The following is a 23,962-nucleotide window of genomic DNA, read 5'->3' on the forward strand; positions in this document are numbered from 1 at the left end:
CTAAATATGCTTGTTTGCCCACAGTGCAGGAATTTCTGAACCCACCTGTTCACCTGATCACCTCCAATCCTGGTCGCTGATGCTTGAGGCCCTTCTCTGGCTCTCAGTTAAATGTTATAGAGTCGTTGCCGAATACCCCAGTTCTGGACACACATAGCCTGGGTGAGGGTTGCCAGGTAAAATACAGGGCGTTCTGGGCACAGTGGTTACGCCTGTAATCCCAGCACTTTGGGAGCCCAACTGGGTAGATCACTTGAGGCCAGGAGTTCAAGACCAGCCTGAACAACATGGTGAAACCCTGTCTATAGTAAAAATACAAAAATTAGCCAGGCGTGGTGGCACATGCCTGTAATTCCAGCTACTTGGGAGGCTGAGGAACAAGAATCACTTGAATGATGGAGGCGGAGTTTGCAGTAAGCTGAGATCACATTGCTACACTCCAGCCTGAGCAATAGAGCAAGACCCTGTCTCACAAACAAAAACAAAAACAAAAAAACAGGGTGTCCTGGTATTTATTTCCTAGATCTGGCAACCCTAACCTGGGTTCACATTTGCGCCTCTGCCTCTAGGCAGTGTGACTATGAGCATAATCTGTCTTTCCCTTTTTCTTTTTCTCACCCTCTTTCTCTTTTTTCATCTTTCCTTCTTCCCTCCTTGCCTGCCTGCTTTCTCTCTCTCTCTCTCTCTTTTTGAGACAGAGTCTCACTCTGTCACCCAGGCTGGAGTGCAATGGCGCAACCTTGGCTCACTGCAACCTTTGCCTCCTGGGCTCAAGCGATTCTCTGCCTTGGCCTCTGAGTAGCTGGGATTACAGGTGCCCGCCACCACGCCTGGCTAATTTTTGTATTTTTTTAGTAGAGACACGGTTTCACTATGTTGTTCAAGCTGGTCTCAAACTCCTGACCTCGTGATCTGCCTGACTCAGACTCCCAAAATGTTGGGATTACAGGGGTGAGCCACCGCATCCAGCTTTCTTTCATTTTTCTTCCTCCGTCTCCTCCCTCCACTCTCTCCCTCCTTCCTTCCTTTATTCCTTACTTCCTCTCTCCTTTTCTCTTTCTTCTCTAATTGTGTTAAGTACATTAATCTTAATTTTAAATATGCAGCTTGATGAATTTTAACATATGAAAGAAGGCTGGTCTCGAACTCCTATCCTCAAGTGATCCATCCGCCTCAGCCTCCCAAAGCGCTGGGATTACAGGCATGAGCCATGCGCCCGCCTGACCTCCTTGTTTCTCTTCTTTTTCTTTTTTCTTTTCTTTCCATTTTTTTTTTTTTTTTTAAGACAGAGTCTCACTCTGTTTCCCAGGCTGGTGTGTGCAGTGTTGCCATCTCAGCTCACTGCAACCTCCGCTGCCCAGGTTCAAGTGAGTCTCCTGCCTCAGCCTTCTGAGTAGCTAGCATTATAGGCACACACCTCCACTCTTGGCTGATTTCTTTTGTTTTTTTCAGTAGAGACGGACTTTCACCATGTTGGCCAGGCTATCTTGAACTCCTGACCTCAGGTGATCTATTCACCACGGCCTCCTCAAGTGTCGGGATTATAGGCCTGAGCCACTGCGCCCAGCGGATGCTGTCTCTTAAGAAACAATACAATACTATGCACTGAGTATTTTGCATGCATTTTCTGATTTCATCTTCGACTTTTTAATTGATGATTCTAAAGGCAGGGTGTTAGAGGCTGGATTGCTAAAGCTGACCCAAAGAAGAAAGCCTCCCTCTGGGCTGCTCGGTCTGTCTCTTGGGCCTCAGTCTTCCCATCTGTACAGTCATGTCTCTGGGCTCTAAAAATCGTAGCTCCATGTCTATCCCTGGCAGAGCAAGGGTCTGGAGTCCTGCCGCTTGCGTCTCTGGGATACGGGAGCAAAGAGCCACGCATCCTCAAGGCCCACACAGGCGTCACCTCCAGTGTCTCCTTGGCCTCATCCCCCAGCGTCCTGGAATGGCATCGGGCTGGCCCTGGGAGCCCCTGTCTTGTGCCTCTGCTCTCCCCTCAGGGGTTGCCAGGCTGACCACCCTCCACCCTGCAGGCCAGATCCACAGTGCACCAGGGAACATCCTAGTCCTCCCCCAGGGTGGCAGCAGGAAGAGGGAAGAAAGGGGATCCTCTCCAGCTGGCCAGAGAGACAGGCCTTGTGCTCATCAGCCCTCCGCGAATGCCCGTCCACCCTCCCCCGAGGCCTGTCCACAGGGGCTTGAGATCAGCCAGAAAAGTCAGGCAACTTTTCAGTGACGGGGAGTGAGGGTAGGCGAGGTCTCCCAGCTGGGCCTGGGTCCAGTCTCTGTGGGCAGTGCACTGCCGAGCCCCACCCCTTGAGCCGTGCCCTGTCCACAGCTCCAGACTTTGCCCCTGCGCTCCAGTGCGGGCTGACGGACAGAGGGCTGGAGACAAGAGGCCCCGGGATCAGGAACTTCCCCCTGCGAGGTAGCATCCTGTGTCTCCTCACTGCAGTTGTGTGGTCTCTCCAACAATTTGGTACCTCCGGTGAGTGGCAGATGCACCTTTGAGCTGGGGACGGGGGCTGGGAGAGGGGAGAGGCAAAGGATTTCTTGTCTTCCCAATGTCAAACAGGGCTCAACGTTATAGCCCAAGGCAAGTGACTGGAAAGGAGAGACTCAGCCTCTCAAACATCCAGCAGAGAGACCACAGATGAGTGGCGTCCCCTCCCCAAGCCTCGGTTTCTTCATCTGGAACATGCGGATCACAGCTCCCCTCTTACAGGGTGAATCTGAGTGTTAAAAGAGGTGATGCATGTAAAATGCTTAGAACAGATCTAGGCATTTAGCAAGGACTCAAATGGTAATTATTATTATTTTTGGTGGGGAAGTTGGTAGCCTGGTTCTCAAGCTTTTATAGCTTCTGTTCCATTTCAAGGATAAACTGTGTAAATAACAACTTCATAGGAAGTAGCCATGTGATGCAACCAGGGAGAACTGATTATCATTCAAATGCCTCACCTCTGGCTTACTGATTTTTTTTAAAACAAGTCTTTCATATTCTTTGCTATGAGCACGTAGCTATCAAAGGCATCAGCTGTCTCGGATTGCCTTCTCGGGGACAAGGGGGGTCGTAGGCAGATAAATGCAAGACTGAAAGACAAGCAGAAAGCATCAAATGGTGACTGCATGCCGACTGCCTAAATATTTTTTTGGAGCAAGGCAGAAAGCACCGATAGAACTGGGTCTCAATCCGAATGCTATCCCACACTGACTGTGTAACCTTGGGTGGGTGGCTTCTCCTCCCTGAACCTCAGTCCCAGCCTCCAGAATGAGAGCAATAACTGTCCCTACTTCCTAGAGCAGTTGAGAGGATTAAGAGGATTATGTGTGTACTGCCTCTACTTGCGTTTGGCAAGTGGCTGAGACCAAAATACGTTGGTTCCCCTCCTGCTCCATACTTACACAGACATTCTAATACACACACACACACACACACACACACACAATATATATATATATATATATATATATATATATATATATATATAAAATAATCCCAGCTGTTTGCATCTTCTGGGATGTATACTCCAAGCTTGCTGGGTTGAAGTAATGGCATAAAACAGAGGAGAAATGCAATACTAATAAAAACATCAGCAACAACACGAAAATGTCCAACTGAATAACTGAGCTGGGTGCACTTAAGTCCAAGAGTTCATTCCCTACACGCATAAATGATTTTACCCGACGCTGGGTCTGCCTGATCTGACAATCTGGCTCTGGCTTGTCATAAGGACCTCATGCATGTCTTTTGCATTTTAATACATACACATGCACACACACACAAGTTGCTATAATCAGTATCAACTTTGACTCATATAATGAATGCTTTTTAAAAAGATAATTGACTTAGGACTCACATTTTTTCCCTTTTCAATTTTTTTTTTTTTTTTTTTTGAGTTTTATTCTTTTTGCCCAGGCTGGAGTGCAATGGTGTGATTTGGGCCCACTGCAACCTCCACCTACTGGGTTCAAACGATTCTCCTGTCTCGGCCTCCTGAGTAGCTGGATTTTCAGGCATGCGCCACCATGCCTGGCTAATTTTTTGTATTTTTAGTAGAGACAGGTTTTGCCATGTTGGCCAGGCTAGTCTTGAACTCCCGACCTCAAGTGATCCACCAAGCTTGATCTCCCAAAGTGCTGGGATTACAGGCGTGAGCCACTGCGCCCGGCCATTTTTCATTTTCCGTTCTATTCCCACCAACGCTCTAAAAATTCCTACAGACATTTTATTTTATTTTGTTTTATTTTATATTTTATTTTATTTTTGAAATGCAGGACTCTGAAGCTTCGGCTATTCCTCTTTACCTGCTTGATTCTCAGATTTTTCAAACCGTTTGATTTACTGGCAAGTACGGTGTTTAAGCACACAGGCTTATGCGTCAGGCTGGCCTGGGCTCTATCTCTCACCACCTGGGTGTCCAGGAGCTGATATTTCAGTGAGGAGACAATAAGGCAAGGAGCTATGTCTGCTCTCATAAAAGTTTATAGATGAGGTCAGGCATGGTGGCTCATGCCTGTAGTCCCAGCATTTTGGGAGGCTGAGGCTGGCAAATCACCTGAGATCAAGAGTTTGAGACTAGCCTGGCCAACACGGGGAAACCCCGTCTCTACTAAAAATACAAAAATTAGCTGCACGTGGTGGTGCATACCTGTAATCCCAGCTACTTGGGAGGCTGAGGCAGAAGAATCGCTTGAACCCGGGAGGCGGTGGGCTGCAGGGAGCTGAGATTGTGCCATTGCACTCCAGCCTGGGTGACAAGAGTGAAACTCTGTCTCAAAAAAAAAAAAGTTTGTAGACGAGGAAACTGAGGCTCAATTAGGATTAACCCACTCACTCTGGTTTGCCTGAGACTCTCACACACTAACTTTTAGTCGAAAGTCTGCATCCTGGGAGGACCCTCAGTCCTGGGCAAGCTGGGGAGGTTGGTCACCCTCACTCAGTCAGTCAGGTTGAACTTGCCCGGGATTACATGGCAGGTGTGTGCCTGAGTCAGGCTGTGAACCTGCGTCTGTCTGACCCTCAGGCCAGGCCGTGCTGTCTCTTGGATTCATCATGGAGAATTTGCAAAACACAGAAAGCCCTTTATTCTTCTGCCTTCTCATTGTTAACATATAAAAATGGTCAAGGGGATGGGTACAATGGCTCACACCTGAAAGCCCAGTGCTTTGGAAGGCTGAGGTGGGAGGATCGCTTGAGCCCAGGAATTGGAGGTGGCAGTGAGCTGTGATCATGCCACTGTACTCCAGCCTGGGTGACAGAGTGAGACCTTGTCTCTTAAAAAAAGAAAAAAATAGTGGTCAGCGCTCCAGAAATCATGCAGACAGTCAAAAAGCTCAGAGAGGGGAATTAACTTAGCCAAGGTCACACAGAAAGGCAGAAGTGAAGCCAGCTCTGACTCTGCCTCTCCTTTCTCCCTCTCTTCTTTTGTTCCTGCAATGCTTTTGTTCAATGTGATTTCAAAGTGCTGGGAGACAGAAGGAGGCTGCTGTGTGTTGAGGGTTTACTCTGCCAGGCATTGTACAAGAACTTTTGCTAAACTTCTCATTTAATCCTTAAAATGGCCCTGTGAGATGAGGATTACCCCCATTTCACAGATGAGGAGATTGTATCTCCAGAGGCAAAGTATGGGGGAAGAGGGAAGAGAGGAGGCCAGGAGTCCCTGAGAGGGGCTGTCCCCTATGTCCCGGAATCCAAGCTCAGGCTGGAAGCTGGAAGGAGAATCGCCTAGAGGAATGATACCTTTCTGTTTGTTGATTCTATCTCCAACTTGGCTTCTGAAACCCCAACAGAGTCCAGTTCTTGTGGGCTGGAGCCGTTTTTCCCTCCTTTATAAAACTAGGCCATATTAAGAATGTCCCACTGTCCAGGGCCACCGAGTTGCCAGGAGCTGAGGTCTGCAGGAAGAGAGTTGTGAGCGAAGAGGAGGGAAAGTTGAATTTGGCTTTTCTGGGCACAAACAATTCTCTTGTTCTGCCTCAGCAGGAGCCTGCAGAATATTTCCCTGCTGTGCAGGCCTAAGCGGCTTCAAGGGTAAAAGCTGGTAGGCTTCTAAACTTCTCAGGGCTCGATTAGCCCTGTGCCCCAAGGCAGGTGGAGTTCTGTGCTGGAAGACCAAGTTCTGAGGCCAGACACTGCATCTGTCATGCTCATAGCCGCATTTGCTAGCCTGGCACATAGTAGGTGGGCATTAAGTGTGTGTTGAGTTTACTCAAATTGAAATTAAGTCCCAGCTGCACCACTTAACTGGCTGCGTGACTTCAGGTAAGTCACATCGCCTCTCTGAACCTCAGCTTCCTCCTCTGTAAAACGGGACCGATAACAGCAGCCTCTACCTCAGAAGAGTGTTGGGATACTTGGATGAACTGATGCTTGTGAAGCACTTAGTGCCGGGGCCAACTGGCTCACAGTAGGTGCTGCACAAATGTCAGCACATCACTTCCTTTGCACCCGGCAGCTTGTTCAATTTGTTACCTTTGGTAACTTGTTCAATTTCCCATCCATCCCCTGAAGTATGGTTGTTAGAGGTTGAAGCATCTTCCCCCAGGTTAATGGCCAGTAGGTGGCAGAGCTGAGTCCTGAAGACAGAGCCCATTGCACTAACCACTGGCCTACCCAGCCTCCAGTTGCTCAGGTGCTCTGCTGGGTCTTTTCTATTCCCAGTCCAGAAACAGGGTGTCTGGGGAGGCTCCCCAGAGACAGTGGCATCATTTACCAACCATGTGACTGTGGGCAAGTCTTGGTCACTTCCCCATACCTCAGTTTTTTTCCATTTGCGAAATGGGAACAATGGTATCCCTATCTCCCTCGGGTCATTGGGAAGATCAAATATAAAAAGGGCTTGGTGGTGTCTGGCAGTTTCTAAGCCTTCAGTGGATGGTGGCAATGGCAGTGAGGATGGTGGAAATGATGGCGATGATGGTGTGCCTCAACCCTTCCTTCCTACAGGCTGGTACGATGCATGTGGTGGTGATCGGAGCGGGAGTCATCGGGCTGTCCACCGCCCTCTGCATCCATGAGCGCTACCACTCAGTCCTACAGCCACTGGACATAAAGGTCTATGCGGACCGCTTCACGCCGCTCACCACCACCGACGTGGCTGCTGGCCTCTGGCAGCCCTACGTCTCTGACAGCAGCAACCCACAGGAGGCGTGAGTTGAGGGTCACATATGATAGCCTGGGGAGCCCATGGGATTGAGTCTGCAGAGGGGGTCAGGGTTCCCATCACCAAGAGCAAACCCCTTGTGGAAGCTCTGATCTAGCAAAATAAAGAAAATGCCAGGCGTGGTGGCTCACACCTGTAATCCCAGCACTTTGGGAGGTTGAGGTGGGAGGATCACTTGAAGCCAGAAGTTCCAGACCAGCCTGGGCAACATGGTGAAACCCTGTCTCTACTAAAAATACAACAAATTAGCAGGGTGTGGTGATACACATGTCTATAATCCCAGCTACTCGGGAGGCTGAGGCAGGAAAATCGCTTGAACCCAGGAGGTGGAGGTGGCAGTGAGCTGAGATTCTGCCACTGCACTTGCGACAGAGTGAGACTCTGTCTCAAGGAACAAAATATAGAAAAGATTCATAAATGTTAAGCCCCTTACTCTGTGCCAGATACTTGGAGGCGTTGACTCGTCTTCCCTAAAATGGGTGGCTGTCAATACCACATGGTTGGTGAATCTGGAAAACTTCCTCTTTTAAAATTTATAAATATTTATTTATTTATTTATTTATTGAGATTGAGTTTCACTTTTGTCACCCAGGCTGGAGTGCAATGGCATGATCCTGGCTCACTGCAACCTCCGCCTCCCAGGTAGAAGCGACTCTTCTGCCTCAGCCCCCCGAGTAGCTGGGATTATAGGCACCTGCCACCATGCCTGGCTAATTTTTGTATTTTTAGTAGAGACAGAGTTTCACCATGTTGGCCAGGCTGATCTCGAACTTTTGACCTCAGGTGATCTGCCTGCCTTGGCCTCCCAAAGTGCTGGCATTACTGGCGTAAGCCACCGTGCCTGGCCAAATTTTTATCTTTTAAAATAGAGACAGGGTCGCACTCTGTTGCTCAGGCTGGTCTTGAACTCCTGGGCTCAAGTGATCTTCCCTCCTCCGCCTCCCAAATCACTGGGATTACAGGTGTGAGCCATCGCACATAGCCGAATCTGGAAAACTTCTAAGTGGGTGGATGGATGCACTGAGTTATCAAAGAAGTTGCAAAGGTGATTATGTTAGTTTAGAAACTGCCAGCTGCCTCAGCAAATGGAAAGCCCAATGAATAACAGCTCAAACAGCTGCATGCCATCACACCTGGCTAATTTTCTTTATTTTTTGTAGAGCCAGGGTCTCTCTATGTTACCCAGGCTAGTCTCAAACTCCTGACCTCAAGTGACCCTCCTGCCTCAGCCTTCTGAAGTGCTGGGATTATAGGCATGAGCCACTGCACCCAGCCAGAATTTTAATTCACACACCTATAAAAAACCAATGTTTCTGATCAGTGGGCAGTGATTCAGGGGCCCAGGCTCCTTCCATCTCATGGCTCTGTCATTTTTCCACGAGGCTCCTGAGGTCACCTTAATGTCACCATTGTCATGGGCCTCTGACTGCGGAAGGATCACGCAGGACCACTCGTGCAGTCTTTAGAATCCCTTGGCCACAAACAAATCACACGGTCACATTTAGCTGCAAGAGGGTCTAGGAAATGTAGGTGAGCTATGTGCCCAGGGGGAGGAGGAAAAGTTTTAGGAGCTGCAAGTCGATGTCTGCCACCAGTGTTTCCAAGGAGGGGTGCCTGCAGCCAGGCTGAACAGTGCGGCTCATAATCCCCAAAGCCAGGTCAAGGCCTTCACTGAACTCATTAGCCAGGTAATCCCATGCTGGAGGTGTACACCAAATGGTTATGATGGGGCAGCCTTCATTCCCTCTCTTCTTTATCCTATTAATGGGGAAATATTAGAAAATTTGGGAGGGAGAAGACCCAAGGCATTTGGGGAGCTATAAGAGTGAACGTGGTGGATTTCTGGGTTTTGGATACACCCCAAGCTCCTGATCATGCCACAGCCCCATGCCAGCTGACTTAAGGTTTTTTGCCTAGCTCAGGGCATTGGGTGACCGAACTCTTCGTGACCCTTCCAGGGACTGGAACCAACAGACCTTCGACTATCTCCTGAGCCACGTCCATTCTCCCAACGCTGAAAAAATGGGCCTGTTCCTAATCTCGGGCTACAACCTCTTCCATAAAGCCATCCCGGTAGGTGAGCAGTTCTGGACCACGAAGGATGAGCATGCAGGGCTGGGATGGTGAGGGTGCATGCGGCACAGCCTTAATCACAGATGAGGGCGGGGTGCTTTGAGTCTTGTAGGCAGCAGACTCCTGGGTTCAAAACAGGTTTGGTTTAAATTTTATTTTTGCTTTGAAAAATTATTTTTGTTTCAAATTTTGCTGTTAAATTGACAGAAGACAAAGAATCTTCTGGTGTCCATGGAAACCAGCCTTTGATTAGCATGGTTAAAATGCACACATGTTCTGCAGTGCAGGCACTTGCTGCTGAAGCCAAAAGGTTTCATGTGCTCCTGAAGGTGCCAGGACTTTTTATCAAGATGTAATAAAATACTCATCATAGCAAAAACTGCCAAAGCATTTATTATGTGCCAGGCCCAGTCCTAACTAATCGACAGCTAGTGACTCATTTAATTCTCTCAATAACCGGGAGATAAGTGCTGTCCTTAGCCTCACTTAACAGATGAGAAAACAGAGGCTTCAAGAAATGGAGTAACTTGCCCAAGGCCATAGAGTTTGCCAGTGGCAAAGCTGGGATTTGAACCCAGGCTATCTGTGACTACATGGTACCCAATGTGCTAACAGGAACATCCCAGCCCTGGGAGGGTTTGCTCAGGCTGCTTGGAGAGAGGGTAGTCTGGCTCTGTGCCCAGAGCCCCATGCCAGATCTCAAGGTTCATTCAAACTTTAGCACTGTGCTAAGGGCTCTATCCATATTATCTTCTTTTTTTTTTTTTTTTTTTTTAAATAATATACCTTTAGGAGTTTTTTTTTTTTTTTTTTTTTCTTTTGGCTACGTGAAAAAATTAGAGACTATCCCTGTATGTTTTTTGGTGGACATACACGAATTTTCTTGGGGCAGATACTTAGGAGTAGAATTTCTAGCTTCAGTAGATACTGTCAAGTGGTTTTCTAAAGTCATTGTACCTATATTTCTTCTAGCTATGGGTGAGAGCTCTAGTCTTTGCCCATACGTCTGTCACCCATCCTTTAAAATTTTGGCCATTCTAATGAGTTGTGATTTTAATTTGCAGTTTTCTGGTAGTGTTATAGAACATTTTTCCATACATTTATTAGACATTTGGATATCCCTTTTTATGAAGTGCCCATTCGAGTCATTTACCCATTCTTAAAAATTGGTTATTTTTTTCTGTCATTTACTTTGTAAGAATTCTTTATTCTGATGAGTCTCTTGATAGCTGTATTTATTACAACTATTTTCCCCAAATATGTAGCTTGCCTTTTTTTTTCTTTAAAACAAATATGATTTTTTTTAAGAAAAAAAGAAAAAAAAAAGAATGAAGGAGAGGAAGAAAGAGGAAGAGGAAGAGGGAGAGAGAACGGGAGTGTTGCTTTATTGCCCAGGCTAGAATGCAGTCTTTTAAAAACGGGTATTGAAAACCTCTTTTATGCCAATAATTGTGCTTAATAATGGAGACAGGAAGAAATGATAGAAGAAAATAACAAACAAGCAGCCAACCAATATTTCATTTGAACCTGTGAAATGCTATACAATTATTGAGGAATGATTTACTTCACTTTTAGAATAGGTGTGATGTGGTACTGATAAGAGTATATATTTTGTGTATTTGAAGTGGAGAGTTCTATAGATGTTCATTAAGTTTAGTTGTTCTGGATCTGAGTTCAAGTCCTGGATATCCTTGTTAATTTTCTGTCTCGTTGATCTGTCTAATATTGATGTTAAAGTCTCCCACTATTATTGCTTGGGGGTCTAAGTCTCTTTATAAGTCTTATGTATCTGGGTGCTCCTGAATCGGGCGCATATATATTTAAGATCATTAGCTCTTCCAGTTGCATTGATCCTTTTACCACTGTGTAATGTCCTTCTTTGCCTCTTTTGATCTTTGTTGCTTTAAAGTCTATTTTATCAGAGGCGAGAATTGTAACTCCTGCTTTTTATTTATTTATTTATTTTTGCTCTCCATTTGGTTGGTAAATTTTTCTCCATCTCTTTGTTTTGAGTCTTTGTGTATCCTTGCATGTGAGATGGGTCTGGATGCAGCATATTGATGGGTTTTGGCTTTTTATCCAATTTGCCTGTCTGTGTCTTTTGATTGGGGCATTTAGTCGATTTAAATTTAAGATTAATAACAATATATGTGAGTTTAATACTGCATTTGATGCTAGCTGGCTGTTTTGCCCATTAGTTGATGTAAATTCTTCATTATGTTGATGCTCTTTACTTTTTGGTATATTTTTTGGAAAGGCTGATATTGGTTGTTCCTTTTCTATGTGTAGTGCTTCTTTCAGAAGCTCTTGTATTATCTTCTTTACCTTTCAGGGGACCAAAAGAATTTTTTTTTTTTTTGAGACAGGGTCTCACTGTGCTGCCCAGGCTGGAGTGGAATGGTATGATCTCGGCTCGCTGCCACCTCCGCCTCCTGGGTTCAAATGATTCTCCTGCCTCAGCCTCCCGAGTAGCTGGGATGACAAGCATATGCCACCATGCCCAGCTAATTTTTTGTATTTTTAGTAGAGACAGGGTTTCACCATGTTGGCCAGAATGGTCTCGATCTCTTGACCTCCTGATCCACCTCCCTCAGCCTCCCAAAGTGCTGGGATTACAGGTGTGCACCACCGTGCCTGCCTAATTTTTGAATTTTTAATAGAGAGGGGGTTTCACCATGATGGCCAGGCTGGTCTTAAACTCCTGACTTCAAATGATCTGCCTGCCTTGGCCTCCCAAAGTGTTGGGATTATAGGCGCAAGCCACTGCGCCTGGCCAAGAGTGATAATAATCATGACACAAGCAAGAAAACTGAGTCTATCTCAGCCTCCTGAGTGTCTGGGATTACAAGCATGCACCACCTGTCTTGCTACTTTTTTTTTTTTTTTTTTTACTAGAGATGGTGTTTCACTGTGTTGGCTAGGCTGGTCTGGAGCCCCTGAGCTCAGGTGATCCACCTGTTTCAGGTTCCCAGCATGCTGGGATTACAGGTGTGAGCCACTGCACCTGGCCCATTATCATCATTATTGACTTCCGTCCCTCCTGGCACCCCGTTCTCTTTCCTCTTAGGATCCTTCCTGGAAGGATGCAATTCTGGGATTTCGGAAGCTGACCCCCAGAGAGCTGGATATATTTCCAGATTACAGGTGAGTTTACTGTCACAGACAAAGGGGGCTGGAGCCCCACAAGTTAGATGGACCTGTCCAGAGGCAGCAGAGGATAGAGGCACCAGATTTCCTGTCCCACCCAGGCCCTGGTACCTTGGTCTCCTGGTCCTTGGTCCAGCGCCTTCAGAGAGGCCATCCACTCAAACTGGTCTTTGGGCTGGGAGAATAGGGGGCATGAAATCACAGATCTCAAGCCCAGAAGCTCCATATCACCATCTTGTTTTGCAGATGAAGATACTGAGTTTAAAGAGGCTAAGTGACAGCCGGGTGCGGTGGCTCACACCTGTAATCCCAGCACTTTGGGAGGCCAAGGCAGATGGCTCATGAGGTCAGGAGATCTAGACCATCCTGGCAACATGGTGAAACCCCGTCTCTACAAAAATACAAAAATTATCTGGGTGTGGTTGTGTGTGCCTGTAATCCCAGCTACTCGGGAGGCTGAGGCAGGAGAATCACTTGAACCAGAGAGTCAGAGATGGTGCCACTGCACTTCAGCCTGGTGACAGAGTGAGACTATCTCAAAAAAAAAAGAGGCTAAGTGACTTCCTAAGATCACACAGCCAAGTGGCCAAACTGGGATTCCAACCCAGTCTGTATAACCCCACACCCCTCCTTTCTTTTCTTTACAGCCTGATGCCTCTCTGATCTTCTCCTCACCCCACCCCACGCCTGAATCCCCTCTAAAATGCACATCCAATCTCCAATGTCAGGGATGGCCTTGTCTGATGGAAAAATTGTCCTTGCATTGAGTTCAAAATCACTTCCCCCCCTTGAACTGCAGCTTGTAGTCCTGGCATTACCCTTTGGGCCCACAGAACAACACTGCTCCCACCTCCATTTCACAGCCTTCAAATAGAGCTCTGATTTTTACCTTTATTTCCACCTTTTGCCTGCTGTGACTCTAGCTATGGCTGGTTCCACACAAGCCTAATTCTGGAGGGAACGAACTATCTACAGTGGCTGAATGAAAGGTGAGATTTTAAGCTTCACTTTGAGGGAGGCACCTCTCAGAGACCAAGCTGTAGTAGAAGATGGTTCATGGGATTCCCCCTGCATGGACAAATCCCAAGGTTTGAACAAAACCCTTAGGCCTGGTGTGGGAGCTGTCCTTGGTGCTGATCACCACTGGCTACAGAGACAGTGGTTCCTGAGCCTAGCTGGGCATCAGAACCACCTGGGCAGCTGTTCACACGTGATGTCTATTAACAACCTCTTTCAGATCCCTAATGTTGGTGTAATGGTTTTAAATGTATTCTTTTAAGATTTCCAGATATGTTTACATCATCTGCAAAATATAAGCTGACTTTTATTTTTAACTCCTTCTCTCTTTTTTTTTTTCTTCTCTAACTGCTTTGGCCAATACCTCTACAACAATGTTACTCATACAGATGATAGTGGATGTCCTTGCCTTGTTTCTAATGTTAATAGGAATCTTGCCATGTTCTAAATTGGTGAACACTCACTTGAGAGATACATTGGTATTTACAGTCATATACATTCATATTAAGGGAGATTCCATACATTTTTTATATATTACTATTTTATTAAGATTTTTAGGCCAGGCATGGTGGTTCATACCTGTAATCCTAGCATTTTGGGAGGCTGAGGTGGGCAGATCACTTGAGCCCAGGAGTTCAAGACCAGCTCGGGCAACACGGTGAAACCCTGTCTCTACAGAAAAATGCAAAAATTAGCCAGGAGTAATGGTGCACACTATAGTCCCAGCTACTTAGGAGACTGAAGTGGGAGGATGGCTTGATCCTGGGAGGTGGAGGCTGCAGTGAGCTGTGTTCACACCACTGCATTCCAACCTGGCTGACAGCAAGACCATGAAAAAAAAAAAAAAAAAAAGATTAAAAATACATGGAATGTGTGGTGGCTTTTTTCAGTTGACCTCAGAAGACTCTTTAAAATGTAGATTTCAGGACCCCACTTTATACCTACCGAATTAGAACTTCTGGAATAAGGTTCAGAAATTTTCTTTCCTTCTTTTCTTTTCTTTCTTTCTTTCTTTCTTTTTTTGAGACAAAATCTTACCCTGTCACCCAGGCTGGAAGGTAGTGGCATGAACACAGCTCACAGCAGCCTCAACCTCCTAGGCTCAAGTGATCCTCCTACCTCAGCTTCCAAAGTAGCTGGGACCACATGCATGTGCCACCATAACTATCTAATTTTTCTTCTTTTTCTTTTTTCTTTTTAAAATAAAAAGTGGGTTTTCCTACTTATCTAATTTTTAAATTTTTTTGTAGAGATGTGGTCTCACTATGTTGCCTAGGTTGATCTCAAACCCCTGGGCTCAAGCAATCCTCCTGCCTCAGCCTCCCAAAGTGCTGGATTATGGGCGTAAGCCATCAGAAATTTGCATTTTAAGAAGTCCCCTGGTGATTCTAGTTATCAGCCATGTTTGGGAATCACTGTACGAAGACATGGCTATTTCTCCTAACTTGGGGACACATGACTTTTGTCCAATCTTTTCCAGGAAAAACATCCCCATAGTTTTTCTATCTTGAGGAAATTATGGAAGTGAAATAGTTATGAGGGTATGCTTCACCTTCTTTTTGTTTTATTTCCTGTTCTTTGAATGGTTCTAGTGTATTTCTAATAGTGATAGATGTTTTTCCTATGGGATGTTTAAAGAGAGGGTGATGCCCTCAGCCTACCTCCCTCCTCATGCCCAGCTCCTGACAAAGGGGAATTTGGCACTGGTACAGCTCTCCCCTTCTCTACCCTGAATCTCCTCCCCCTTGCTGTTACAAAGCAATGTGGTGGTCATAGGAAGTACTGGTAGCTAAGAGGCCTGGGTTTGAGTTCCAGCTCCATCATTGACTCACTCTATGACCTTCAGCAAGGCTCTTCTCCAACTCCATCTGCTTAACAAGGGGCTTGGACCATCTTGGGTTTCCCATGGGAGATTTTGTGGACCACCAGTCCAGCCAGGTGCTCATGAGCTGATTTGACTACACAGCCATCTTCTTAAGCAGCATCCCATGCGAGTAACGTCCGCAGTAGGTTCTTTGGGAAAGATCCCTGTGCGGGATGGGGCAGAGAACTGAATGCTGGGCTTTTTGATGTGTTTGACCATCCCAGGTTAATGGAGAGGGGAGTGAAGTTCTTCCAGCGGAAGGTGGAGTCTTTTGAGGAGGTGAGCTGCAGGGCTGCGGGGATGGATAGGGGAGGGAAAAGAGGGGAGGCCTGTGCTTCCTGCTGCTAAGTCGGGGGCCCCCTTCTCAGGCTCCTAGGATTCCCAGACCCTTGCCGCAGGAGGACTCAGGTATTCTGAAGGAGGTCTCTGCCTTAATGTTGGTCATGGGAACAAAGGAACACTGGGATCATGGTGGCCATTAGGGGCTAATTTATATCTGAGCCTCAGTGAGTTTTGGAGCTAGAGAGCTGGCTGCCTCTTCTCAGTGTCAGCTGCACTCACTCCAAGGTCAGATATTTGGTTGTTTCCTAGCCCTACTGACAACTGGTTTGTTTTTTTTCTGCAAAGTTCAGGCCCTCAGCTGACTCACCTCTAAAGGAACACCACCACTAATAATAATGATAGGAGCAGCCACCATCTCCAGGCACCAGCAACAAGAGCTTTGTTATATGGCTTCATTCAATCCCTGCATCTAGAATCCTTCTTGGCATGTGGAAGGCACTCCGTGCACGTAGCTACTAGTGCTGTGTTATGAAGACTAACCTGCTCTGGGTCGGGCCCTGATGGACACTGGAGATACATGGCCGACTCAGTGCAGTCCTCATTCTCAGTCACTCACTCAGGAACAATAGTCATACCTTGCAATGTGTGTGACCCATGACTGACTTGGGATGAGAGTCGCTGGGGCTGGGCTGGGGAGCTTGGGAGCCTAACACGCATGCCTGAACCATTGATTATCTCATCTGTAGAGAGAGCTAGGGGTTTCAACGTGTCTTCTGCAAATATCTTGGCAGAGTAGAGGGCAAGAGAATAAAGTTAAAAGGAGTCAGAAGGCTGGGAGTGGTGGCTCACGCCTGTAATCCCAGTACTTTGGAAGGCTGAGGTGGGCAGATCACGAGGTCAAGAGATCAAGGCTATCCTGGCCAACATGGTGAAATCCCATCTCTACTAAAAATACAAAAATTAGCTGGGCATGGTGGTAGGCACCTGTAGTCTCAACTACTCGGGAGGCTGAGGCAGGAGAATCGCTTGAACCTGGGAGGTGGAGGTTGCAGTGAGCTGAGATCACGCCACTGCACTCTGGCCTGGGTGACAGAGAGAGATTCTGTCTAAAAAAAAAAAAAAGTCATAAGGAGAAAGAGAACTATCTCTGCTTCCATTCCGACTTCTTTTGGGAGGTTCCAGGAAGATTTCCTCCATCCGAAATACTGCTTTACAACCACTTTTATATGCAGAGTTGTATAGGAGCCTCATAGCAGCCTGTAAACAGGCATGGGCAGCCTCATTTTGCAGAGGCAGCTGAGTGTGAAGGAGGTAAAGAGCCACTTTCAAGGTCACACATCAGATCAATGGCAGAGGGAAAATTTGGAGCCAGGCCCCTCTGATTCCTCATTGAGACCTCTCCCTACTGTTCATCGGGTAGTGGACAGATTGGGGATAGGAGAAAGGGGAAGACAGAACAGAAATACCAGGGTCTTTCCCGCCTTTCATATACCAAGGTCTACACCTTACCCTGTTGGTCACTACCAGGTGGCAAGAGAAGGCGCAGACGTGATTGTCAACTGCACTGGGGTATGGGCTGGGGCGCTGCAACCAGACCCTCTGCTGCAGCCAGGCCGGGGACAGATCATTAAGGTGAGTGTGAGGGTGAGCCTCCTGGTTTTGTTACTAGGAAGGTCATTCTGCATGCCTATTTCATCTCTCAAGATAGTGGACAGATCGGGAGCATCTGTTAGAGGAGCCCCCAGACTGCCGGGAATTGACATGTTAAAAAAACAAACCTGTCCGACCTCCATTGCACTCTTTCAGGATTTCCTCTTAATGGTGAAGCATGCGTTTATGGGCTTGTACTTATGTGGGAGCAGCATATGCCTGTATTGCAAGAAAAATAGCAAACATTTATGGAGTGTTTACCAAGCACCAGATACAGGCTTAAGCACTTTATTGTGTTAATTGTTGTTATTGTGATTGAAACAGGGTCTCCCTCTGTTACCCAGGCTAGAGTGCAGTATCTCAATCATGGCTCACTGCAGCCTTGACTTCCTAGGCTCAGGTGATCTCCCACCTCAGCCTACTGAGTAGCTGGGACTACAGGCACATGCCACCACCATGCCCAGCTAATTTTTAAATATTTTGTAGAGACAGGGTTTTACCATGTTGTTCAGGCTGGTCTCAAATGCCTGGGCCCAAGTGATCCCCCCGCCTTGGCCTGTCAAAGTGCTGGAATTACAAGTGTAAGCCACCACTCTCAGCCCATTGTTTTAATTACTTTAGTGATTACCACACCCCTTTGAGCTAGATACTACCATATCATTATTGCCATCTTACAGATGAGGAAACTGAGGCACAAAGAGTTAAGTAACAGGCACAAGTTCACACAATACTAAGCAGTGGAATTGGGATTGGAACCCAGGCAACCTGGCGTAAGGGCCTGTGTCTGTGTGTGGAGGCATTGTTCCATGCTGCCTCTTGCTGTGTGTGTATGTGAGGGTATGTCTGTGCATGTATGTGAGGGTGTGTGTGTGTATGTATGTGAGGGTGTGTGTGTATGTATGTGAGGGTGTGTGTGTGTGTGTGAGGGTGTGTGCATGTATGTGAGGGTGTGTATGTGAGGGTGTGTGCATGTATGTGAGGGTATGTATGTGAGGGTGAGTGCATGTATGTGAGGGGGTGTGCATGTATGTGAGGGTGTGTATGTGAGGGTGTGTGCATGTATGTGAGGGTGTGTGTATGTATGTGAGTGTGTGTGCATGTGTGTGAGGGTGTGTGTGTATGTATGTGAGGGTGTGTGCCTGTGTGAGGATGTGTGTCCATGTGTGTGAGGGTGTGTGTGCATGTGCACCTGTGAATGTTCATAGGTGTGCAAGTGTGTGTGGGTGCATGGGTGTGTTCCTAATGTGGGTTAACAATAACTGTGACATCCAAAATGAGTGACTGAGGCATAAGTCTCAAATCATCGAGGTTTATGGAACCATAAACCAGGTTTATGGCGCACCCAGGAAAAATGCGAGTCACAGATGCACCTGTGACTCTTGTTTTCCAAAGAGGTTCTCTGGAGATTTAGTGTTGATACATTTGCTTTTTTTTAAAAAGTGGGAGAACGGTGCAGCAGTGAGACAAATGATTCCATACTTGTGAGACTTTAGGTAGTGCCCAGTAAATCTATATTTTACATAAGATAAGACGAAGGTTTGAAGAAAGAAGGAATGGAGGAAGTTCTGTACCTGGGAAGATAAGCTGGTCATTGACATGATCAGTGTGGAGTCTGTTGAAAGGGCTGGTTTCTGCTTACCCCTTGGCGAAGAAAGCCTACCTTTCATCAGGTCATCAAGGCGGGGTGTATAATGAGGCGTGTCGGACCTCCCATCCCATCGTGGCTGTGAACTCAGATGCAAGATTTCTCTGGGGCTCCTGGGGCCAAGAGGGGATCTGTTCAGTCAGTTGGGAGCTTAGAATTTTATTTTTATTTCTCATGTGTATACATTTACATGTGTGTACTGGGGCTTTTCTTAGGACATGTGGGTGAGGAGACGCAATGTTTCAGGGAGCAGGGGTGACTGCCAATTAGGGTGGCTCTTCCTGCGAGAGGCAAGCAGTCAGGTGCAGACTTGTGTCGTAGGGTCACGAGAGGTCTAGCCACTCTTATCAGGACATCTGGACACAGAGGGGAGCAAGGGCAGCCCCAGTGACTCACCTCTGCTGATGACTTTCCTGTCCTGACTCAACAGGTGGATGCCCCTTGGATGAAGCACTTCATTCTCACCCATGACCCAGACAGCGGCATCTACAATTGCCCATACATCATCCCAGGGTAAAACTGGGCTGTTCTAGGGCAGAATATGTGTCCCCTTCATGCCCTCTTCCTCCCCTGCTGCCTGCCCCAGGATCCTTCCTCCCCACAGTTGTTCCCTTTCAATATTTTTGTTTATTTTTTTATTTACTAATTATTTTTTTAAGACAGAATTTTGTTCTTGTTGCCCAGGCTGGAGTGCAATGGTGTGATCTTGGCTTACTACAACCTCTGCCTCCCGGGTTCAAGCAATTCTTCCGCCTCAGCCTCCTAAGTGGCTGAGATTACAGGTGCCCACTACCATGCCCAGTTAATTTTTTGTATTTTTAGTAGAGATGGGGTTTCACCATGTTGACCAGGCTGGTCTCGAACTTCTGACTCAGGTGATCCACCCACCTCGCCTTCCAAAGTGCTGGAATTACAGGTGTGAGCCACTGCGCCAGGCCCCTTTCAGTGTTGTTAAAGTGAGTTTGAGCTACTGAATTCCTGGGAAGGTGGACTCAGCCTCAGCTGAGGTCTACGGTGAACATTCTTTTGGATGACAATAGCGGTGATGCTGGAGACAAAGGCAGTGGATGTGATGCAGTGACACTAGAAGTGGTGTGTAGGTGGCTCACACCTGTAATCCCAGCACTTTGGGAGGCCTATGTGGGAGAATTGCTTGAGCCCGGGAGTTCAAGGCCAGTCCGGGCAACATGACGAGACCCTGTCTCTACAAAAATTAGCCAGGCATGGTGATATACGCCTGTGGTCCCAGCTACTCAGGAGGCCGAGGTGGAAGGATTGCTTCAGCCTGGGAGGTCAAGGATGCAGTGAGCCGTGATCACACCACTGCACTCCAGCCTGGACCACAGAGCGAGATCCTGTCTCAAAAAAAAAAAAAAGTGATGTGAATGACAATAATGGGAGTGGGAATGGGAATGGTGGTTGGGGCTGATGGTGATGGTAATGTTAATGGTGGCAATGACAGTGTCACTGAAACCAGTGGTGGTGTTCATGGGATGATAATATTGTCGATAGTGGAATGGTGGTAATAGGAAAAATATTGTATTGATGGGGAAGACAATGTTCGTGGGGGTGGTGATTGGCATAAGAGTGGTAGAGTGGTGATGTTAATGGAGGTGGCCTGGTGCTGATGACAAGATCAATGTGGATGAAGGTGTGATTGGGATGGTAGTTGGTGCTGATGGAAATGACACTGTCGATGGTATTAATACCATAGCAGAGCTGACAATCCCAAAGGCGATGTTAATAACATCATTGCACCGACCATGTTGTCTCAATGGCGATGTTAATGGTGTGGTGACGATGGCAGTATCCATGGCATTGTTAATGGTGGTGGTGAAATGGTGAATGCGGTGGATGGTGATGACCTATTAATGGTATTTGGGAAGACAATGTTGTTGACAGAGGTGACAGCATTGATGGAAATGGTGATGGAAGAGTTAGTGGTGGGTGTTGATGGTGGTGACAATGGTAGTTGAGGTAGTGATGGTGTTGTTGTTAGCAGAGGTGACAAGGTTGATGGTAATGACCTTTAGTCATCTCAAAGCCTTCTTTTCCTTCATCTTTGACCCTCCTTATTTGTATCCAGGGCCCACACAGTTACTCTTGGGGGCATCTTTCAGTTGGGAAACTGGAGTGAACAAAACAATATCCAGGACCACAACACCATTTGGGAAAGCTGCTGCAGACTGGAGCCCACACTGAAGGTAAGGTAGGGAGAAACAGCAGTGCCTTAGACAACGTCCTAGCAGCTTGGTCATGAGGACACTTCAGGGTGGGAAGATGCCACCACTAGGACAATTGGGCAAATTAATTCCAGCAAGGGATGTGAAATGTAACAGAATTTGACAATGTACAGGGAAGTTCTGGCTATGGGCTAATGAATCGTACCTGGCCATGGCTGAGAGCCCTTGGTTTTCACGTTTGTCTGCAAGTGATGATGACAGTAGTGATGGTGATGAGGAGGGGGGTAGAAGGGGTAGCTGGTATTGATGGTGAGGAAATCCCACGAATGGTAATAATGATGGTGATAAGGTGGTGACTATTGGTAACATTATGGTGGTGGCTGATGGCGAGGGTGGTGGTTGATGATGGAATTGGTGGAAGGGTGGCAGCAGTGATGGCAATGTTGTTGGTAGCTGATGAAGATGGTGTTGGTGGTAGTGGTGACTGATAAAGGTGACTGTGATGATACCGGCGGTGGCGATGAGATTCTAAAAGCTAACTCCCTACTACCTAAAAATGGCAGCAGGACAAAAAAATCTGAAAATGAGTGATCAGTACTTTTCTTTTCAGAATGCAAGAATTATTGGTGAATGGACTGGCTTCCGGCCAGTACGCCCCCAAATTCGGCTAGAAAGAGAACAGCTTCACGTTGGACCTTCAAACACAGAGGTATGCGCCCATGGCAAGGAAAGCAATACCCTCCTCCACTCTCCAGATGGTTCTGGCATTTTCAGGGAATAGTCATGTCTGATCTCAGGTTCCACACAGGCTCCCTGGCAGGCAGGGGTGGTAGTGGTTAATATCCCCTCCTCTATAAATGGGGGAAATTGAGGCTCAATGATGGTAAAGGACCTGCTCAAGATTACATAGGGGGGCATGGTGATGTTACTGGAGGTGATGTGGTGCTGATGAGATCAGTGTTGATAATGGTGTGATTGGGAGTTGGGATGGTAGTTGGTGCTGATGGAAATGACACTCTCAAGGATGTTAATACTGCAGCAGAGGTGACAATTTCAAAGGCAGTGTTAACATGGCTGTGCCAACTGTCTCAGTGGTGATGTTAATGGTGTGGCAGAGATGATGGTATCAATGGCAGTGTTAATGGTGGTGGTGAAATGGTGAATGGGGTTGATTTTCTAGTCTATGGTCAAATATCAGGAAAATGAGTACCTGCTGGATGTGTACCTTGCACCAGACACAGCAGCAAGTCCATTACATGAATGACCTTATTAAATCTCCTCTGGAGCTCTTTGGGATAGGGACAGTTCTCCTCATGCTGCAGATGAGGAAACTGGGGTGAATTAAGAGGTGAAGTTACTTCCCCAAATCAGGCCACAGCTGGAGAGCAGGGCTGGGATATGATTTGAATTTGACTCAAAGCTATTTTCCAGATATCCATTTTGTGGTGGCCCCATCATCTCTTGCTACTGTTCCGGGGGGTCCCTACCATTCCACCTGGGTGTCAAGAGAAACTCAGGGGGCATCTGGCCTTGCCCAGGACTCTTCAGGAGGCTCCTGAGCCTTCCAGGGCAGAAGAGCTTCATCTATTCTTTCCACTGTCCCTCTCAGACCTGGCCACCTTCTCTCTTGTCTCTCCTAGGTCATCCACAACTATGGTCATGGAGGCTACGGGCTCACCATCCACTGGGGATGTGCCCTGGAGGCAGCCAAGCTCTTTGGGAGAATCCTGGAGGAAAAGAAGTTGTCCAGAATGCCACCATCCCACCTCTGAAGACCCCAGGGACGGCTGCCTGCCCCACAAGCAGTCCCTTTTCCCCTCAGCCAACGAATCAATGTGCTCCTTCATAAGCCATTGCTTATCCCTCACTTCTTTCCCCAAAGAAGCATGAGATGAGAGAAAACCATAAAGTCCATGCCTGGAGAGGGGTGCAGCCCCACATGGGGCCCCTCTCATCGCCAAAATCCCTCTACCTTCTCTGGGCCTGGCATTATAAAGAACAGCTGGTGGCTGTGATTCCATGAGTCTTCAGAAGAAAGGGCTAAGCTCAGAAAATCAAAGAGGCCAACTTCCCAGGGCCACAGAAAATTGAGGCTAAGTAACCTGATTACTAACACAATAAATGTTCTGAAAAGTCCTGCAGCAAAGGCAACGATATGTTGTTTAACCCAGTGCTTGCTAAACCTATCTGGCTATGGAAATCTTTTGCTCAGAGCACCCATGAATGCCATGAAACAAATCTGAGACAACGCTAGAACAGCTTTTGTTGTATCTGTTGTATTTGTTGTAGGAGGTTATACATACAACTGGGGTGTGGAGGAGGCAGCGAGGTGAGGCATTGAACTAGTAACACGTGGTGCTTGTTCCACATCCAGGATTCCAAATGGCATCAGCTATTCACCGAGTGGTCCCAGGGGCACCATGTAACCTTTGAGGAGGGGCCACTGGAGGGATCATCCCACAAGGAACTCCTTCCTAGAGAACTGTTTTAGTCCATTTCCTGTTGCTTATAACAGAACACCTGAAACGGGATTTTTTTTTTTTTTTTTTATACAGGATCCTGCCTTAGCCTCCCGAGTAGCTGGGATTACAGGTGTGTACCACCATGCCCAGCTAATTTTTGTATTTCTATTAGTGATGGGGTTTCACCACGTTGGCCAGGCTGGTCACAAACTTCTGATCTCGTGATCTGCCCACCTTGGCCCCCCAAAGTGCTGGGATTACAGGTGTGAGCCACCATGCCCAGCCCAGTGCTTCACTTTCAACTACCACACAACACTGGATCCAGATTGTGGGGAAGAGGGGAATATGAGCTATGAAGGGATTGCTTAGGCCTCTTCCTGAACTTTCTCTGCAAACACATTGGAAGGGAACTAGCTCTCTCTTCCTCATAGCCAGTTGGGCCAAGATGAGAGGACTCTAACAAGGCTCCTAGGGCA

At 47.1% G+C, this 23,962-nt stretch overlaps 1 protein-coding gene across 4 annotated transcripts; it reads left to right on the forward strand.

The window, feature by feature from the left end:
* The first annotated feature begins 2,121 nt into the window (after positions 1–2,121).
* On the forward strand, positions 2,122–23,176 carry DAO (D-amino acid oxidase). 4 transcript variants are annotated; one of them, XM_017541388.2, is made up of 12 exons: positions 2,265–2,485; positions 2,573–2,650; positions 6,947–7,149; positions 9,086–9,236; positions 12,304–12,380; positions 13,307–13,372; positions 15,489–15,543; positions 17,074–17,178; positions 19,272–19,354; positions 20,928–21,045; positions 21,635–21,733; positions 22,665–23,176. In XM_017541388.2, the coding sequence occupies exons 3-12, from the start codon at positions 6,956–6,958 to the stop codon at positions 22,794–22,796; spliced, it is 1,080 nt and encodes a 359-aa protein (XP_017396877.1). In that variant the 5' UTR covers positions 2,265–2,485; positions 2,573–2,650; positions 6,947–6,955; the 3' UTR covers positions 22,797–23,176. The 4 variants fall into 4 exon arrangements, with proteins under 4 accessions (XP_017396882.1, XP_017396894.1, XP_017396877.1 ...); XM_017541398.2 differs by having other exon boundaries at positions 2,271–2,485; positions 9,122–9,236; XM_017541393.2 differs by lacking the exon at positions 2,573–2,650 and having other exon boundaries at positions 2,122–2,485.
* Positions 23,177–23,962: the final 786 nt, after the last annotated feature.

This window comes from Cebus imitator, unplaced genomic scaffold (genome assembly GCF_001604975.1).
Source record: "Cebus imitator isolate Cc_AM_T3 unplaced genomic scaffold, Cebus_imitator-1.0 Scaffold8, whole genome shotgun sequence".
NCBI classification, from domain to species: Eukaryota; Metazoa; Chordata; class Mammalia; order Primates; family Cebidae; genus Cebus; species Cebus imitator.